Consider the following 4,632-nt stretch of genomic DNA (forward strand, 5'->3'; position numbering starts at 1 on the left):
GTTCGGGTTATGGTTCTTGTTGAGCGAACAAAAACTACCATTCACAATAATGCACCTAACGGTTGGGTTGGTCGTGATTTCAAGCTTGCTGTTTCTAACCAAATTAGATTTGTTTGCCAAAAAACGGTATATCTGAATAAAAATGCTCTCCAGTCCTCGGAAATATCTGGCCACAAACTCAAAGGTGACCTTTAGGTCAGCTTCTGTTACTTTTTGGGTAACATTGTTTACCCCAACCCGAAGTCTTTCGACTGTGGCCAGATTGTGGCTTTTGGCTGTCGGGGTTTTTAACAGCTCCGCCATCAACAAAGGGTTCTTATACGGCGCTAAAAGCACCAGATCGTCTATTGTGAGGTGTTTTGGTTCTTCGCCCGACTTCATTAGCAACTCCCAAATAGAGAGGGACACGGAAAGCTTCTCCCAGTGCTTGCTTACCATGTTCTGGATGATCCGGTCTGAAATCTCTAGGGGTGTTGGCATGGTAACATCTAACACTAGCACGTCCGGCAAAGGCCCTTTTCGCAACAGCTTGCATTCCAGGCTGTCAAGGCTGGCATTGCCTATAACATACAGCGCGATAATCTTCGCGGCATTAAATTCATCCAAAAACTTTAAATTCTCAACGCCTACCCCAGGGCTTATTAACAACCCGATTTGGCACTGTGACATATCCACTCTCCCCTGAAACCACTTAATGCCCTCTCTGTTGGCATCGAACATGTGAAGAATGTTGATATTGAGAATGCATATTCGGGTTGGTGTTTTGTTGTGGGGGGAGAAACCCCGAACTAACCGCTTGATTCCCCGTGAAGCGCTGAAGCCATCATGTTTTAGGTCAATTAGGTTTAGGGTGTTGGCATATATCGTACCAAATGCCCTAAGGATCTTCTTCAGCACGTTAATGTTGATTTGGTTGGTTGATGCTGATGACGACTTAATTATGAGTGTCGTAAAAACAATTCGGGGCACCAGTTTCCTGGGAACCGAGGATGTGGTATAGTTTTGTAAGAAAATAGTCATCTGGCCTTTCTGGTCCTTTAGAATGCATCTTTTCCCGTCTATTTCAACAGTTTCTAGCCTATTGGGCCAGTCATCAGAACCACTTCTCTCAAAGAACTTTATCGTCTGTTTGGTGTATGGCGACGTAATGTACTCTGGCTCAGAGACTTCGTCTGCACATCCCACACCCACGCACAGCACAATTAAACATAACACGTGGCACCTTAGTGCCTTTCCCAAGACCTTTCCAAGCCTCTTTCCAAGGCTCGTTTCAAAGACTTTCCCGAAAAATCTAACTGGATTTGATTTCATCAGGGGTTGCTAAAAAAATAATTTAAATAGCTGACCTATGTCTGCTGGGTGATTGCTTCATACACACATGTATATCACGGGGTGTTAGTTCGGTGTTTAGAGATGGTTGGCGTGTTTCGGGTGTTTGGTGGGACAGACCACAGCCCATGATCGCTTCATAACCGAACACACGATAGTTTGAAGTTGGGTAGCACAAGCCTACAACACGTGCCTCAGTTGGGCACAGAAACAGACAACCCATCGACATTTATTCTAGATCACGGGTAGTGCTGCGTCTGGGGTGGTCCATGGGAAGGACAGGACAGGCAGTGTTGGGGCCTCCCTCTTTATCTCAAACACCCCCAGGATGTTCTGTTCTATCTTGTTCTTAACGAGTGGAAGAATGTGCTCTTGTCGGCAGCTTGGGCAGTTTATGGTCCCAGCCTTTCTGCCATTGAAAATCAGAGCATTCAAACAAGCAGTGCAAACGGGATGGATTGGGCTGTCTAGAATGTGCATTTCGGTGTTTGGATTGCTGCTTTTGAAATCAGCAAGCATGTGCTTACATACGCAACAGACTTTGTTATCATTACCCAATTCCTCCCGAGACATGAGCATGGCCTGCTGTTCGGCTGGAAGCTGGCCCAGGTCAGTCTGAGTTCGGGTTAGTTCATCAGCTAGCATGCCACTCCTGTAAAGATCCCAGGCTTCGAGAGAGAGGCACAAAATAGGCTTTTTGTTGCTTTGATAGCCCGAACACTTAAAATCACCTACCTCAATGCTCATGAGGCCCGGGTTGGTTGTGATCTCAACATAGTTATTTTGCAAAAACAAGCAAAAGTCAGTTTTCCCGCGCGATTCCTCAATAACAAGCTTCTCCAGGCCTCTACAGTATCTGCTTATCCAGTCAATGATGGGAACTATAGACGGGGAAAACATCAATTCGTGCTTGGTGTAGAACAAAAATTTAAGGACTTTGACTGTTGCGATATTATCTCCCATTGATGGGGGTGAAGTGTTTTGAAGCTCAGTGAACATTCCATGCTGTGGAATATAAACCGTTAGCTTCTCTACAATGAGGTGTTTTGGGTGGTTACTCGGGCCCATCAGATCTGTCCATATCTGCAAGGGCACCACCAATAATTGCCACTCTTTGGTAATTATGTTGTGTTCAATCTCTTCTGAAATCATGGGGTATATGGGCCTTGTCGTTATTATAGCTAACTCCTCTGGCAAAGGGCCTTCTCGCAGTAGCTTGCAGTTCAGACTGTTAAGTTTCTTGAAATCTTCGAGGGTTAGCGCCTCAATGGACGCAGCCCCGAAACGATCCACCAGCTCCAAATTCTCCAATTGTAATTCTCCCCTTATTGTCAAGTTGATTCGACACAGTGACAGGTCCAACCGCTTCTGAAGCCAGACAATGGTTGGCAAGGTGTTGTGCTGGATCAAAAGGGTCTTAATGCTGAGAATGCATCTGGTTATGGCTGGGGCTAGTTTGGGGGTTTCTTTTCCTCCAAACCTACCCAAAAACCGAGCCATACGTTGACTGTTTTTCTTACCCCCTGAACCGTCAAGATCTAAGTTAGAGAGTTCTAGGGTGTCTGCACAGATTGTGCCTAGTGCGCTCAGTATCTTCTCCAACACTGCTGGGTTAGTTCGGGTAATTTTGTCCTTCTGTCGCGGTGCTATTATAAGAGTGTCAAACCCGATCCCCTGCACTAGCTGTTCGGGGACAGTTTCAAGGATGTAATGTCGAAAGAAAATGAAGATTGTTTTGGGCTGCTTCTTTAGAAGGCATCTTTTTCCGTCTATTTCAACAGTTTTTAACACATTGGGGCAATATTCAGAACTGCTTTTCTCAAAGAACGCTATCGTTTTCTCGGTGTATGGCGATACAATGTATTCTGGCTCAGAGACTTCGTCTGCACAGCCCACAGCCACGCACAGCACAATTAAACATAACACGTGGCACCTCAGTGCCTTTCCTATGACCTTTCCAAGCCTCTTTCCAAGGCTTGCTTCAAAGACTCTCCCGAAAGACCTAATTGGGGTTGATTTCATCAGGGGTTGCTAAAAAAATAATTTACATAGTTAGCTCTGTTAGTGCCTAACCGACCATTTTTATTTTGTTTCATCGGGTAGTTATCCCTCCTGCCCTCTTGCTCTTTCAAACCAACCCGGACTCTGCAGTGTTCGGGCTGTGTTTGGGGGTGGCTTTTTATGGTGGTACTGGGATGGAAGTGGTTCGGGTTAGTTCGGGAATGTGTACTGGTGTGTTGTTTATGTACAAAGTCTTTTGTTTGAGCATAGCATGCCACTCTTCTGATTCAGAAACCATTTTGGCTAGGCTTTGGGCTTTCTGTTCGTTCGGGTTAGTGTTCCAATCCCAGTCGGTTGAGCTAACTCGAATACTTTCAATTATTTTGGTTTTTTCACCGCCACCCACCAACCATTTCAGTACCGATTTGAACACTGTGGTGTAGGTTGGTTTATTGGTGACATTATTCCCCTGAACACACAATGTTGTGCCCGCAACCCATACCTTGTCCGGATCCAGCTCCTTCAAATCTCTAACATTAAGCCAGAGCTTTGTCGCCACTTCCATGCTCTTCTTTGCTTGGGAACAAATCTCATTCCAAATCCTCATGTCCATGCACACTTTCTTCCATCGCTTTTCTGCTAACAGTTTGGCCAGGTGTTCGGGCACTTCGGTAAACACAGGAAGATGCCAAAGCTCCAGCGCACCCACCCCACTGGGAGATATCTTTGTTATCAGCTGGCAGTCCAAGACCGCTAGATTTGCCAGCTCCTCCAACACTAAGCCCCGAAGCTTTTGAATGCCTAGGCTGTCCAAACACTTGATGGAAGTGGTGTTACATTCTGTTAGTGTTATGGACATTGGGGCGGTACACCCACTCAGATCAACAGTCTTGCAGAACCACACAAGAAAGGAGGGTGACATATGGGTTACACAGAGAATGGATATGGTAGGTAGAGGTATTCGGATGGGTTCAGGCAGTGCTTCGTTTGTGTTGAAATTGTTTATATCAAGCGTTTGTATGGACACACTACTCAGAATGTAGAGCACTTTCGCAAGCCTCTCCACCTCTTCGGGCGGCGTAACATCAGTTGAACATGAAGAAACAGACCCAAACACCAGAACACAAGTAAACTGAATGCCTGGCAATATCTGGTCTGGAATGTCCTCCAGTGTTATGTTTTTCAAATGTATACTTTTACCATAATACTGTTTTTGTGCAATCCTCACACCCTGGTCAGTGTTTAGTGTTTCTAGCCCGACACCAGACGCACCACCACCCCTTTTAAAAAACGCAATGGTTG

General features: G+C 45.6%; 3 protein-coding genes across 3 annotated transcripts; all 3 read right to left on the reverse strand.

Moving 5' to 3' along the window:
• Positions 1 to 1,311, reverse strand: NEDG_02242 (uncharacterized protein; the record flags this gene model as incomplete). The annotated part of the gene is made up of 1 exon (XM_067689660.1): positions 1 to 1,311. A coding segment is annotated over one exon (1,311 nt), but the record flags the coding sequence as incomplete, so codon positions are not given.
• Positions 1,312 to 1,563: 252 nt separating this feature from the next.
• Positions 1,564 to 3,351, reverse strand: NEDG_02243 (uncharacterized protein; the record flags this gene model as incomplete). The annotated part of the gene is made up of 1 exon (XM_067689661.1): positions 1,564 to 3,351. One exon carries the CDS (start codon positions 3,349 to 3,351, stop codon positions 1,564 to 1,566), a length of 1,788 nt encoding a protein of 595 aa, XP_067544668.1.
• A 157-nt stretch (positions 3,352 to 3,508) lies between these two features.
• Positions 3,509 to 4,252, reverse strand: NEDG_02244 (uncharacterized protein; the record flags this gene model as incomplete). The annotated part of the gene is made up of 1 exon (XM_067689662.1): positions 3,509 to 4,252. One exon carries the CDS (start codon positions 4,250 to 4,252, stop codon positions 3,509 to 3,511), a length of 744 nt encoding a protein of 247 aa, XP_067544669.1.
• Positions 4,253 to 4,632: the final 380 nt, after the last annotated feature.

The sequence above is a fragment of the Nematocida displodere genome (genome assembly GCF_001642395.1).
Source record: "Nematocida displodere strain JUm2807 chromosome Unknown 26, whole genome shotgun sequence".
In the NCBI taxonomy this organism is placed as follows: Eukaryota; Fungi; Microsporidia; genus Nematocida; species Nematocida displodere.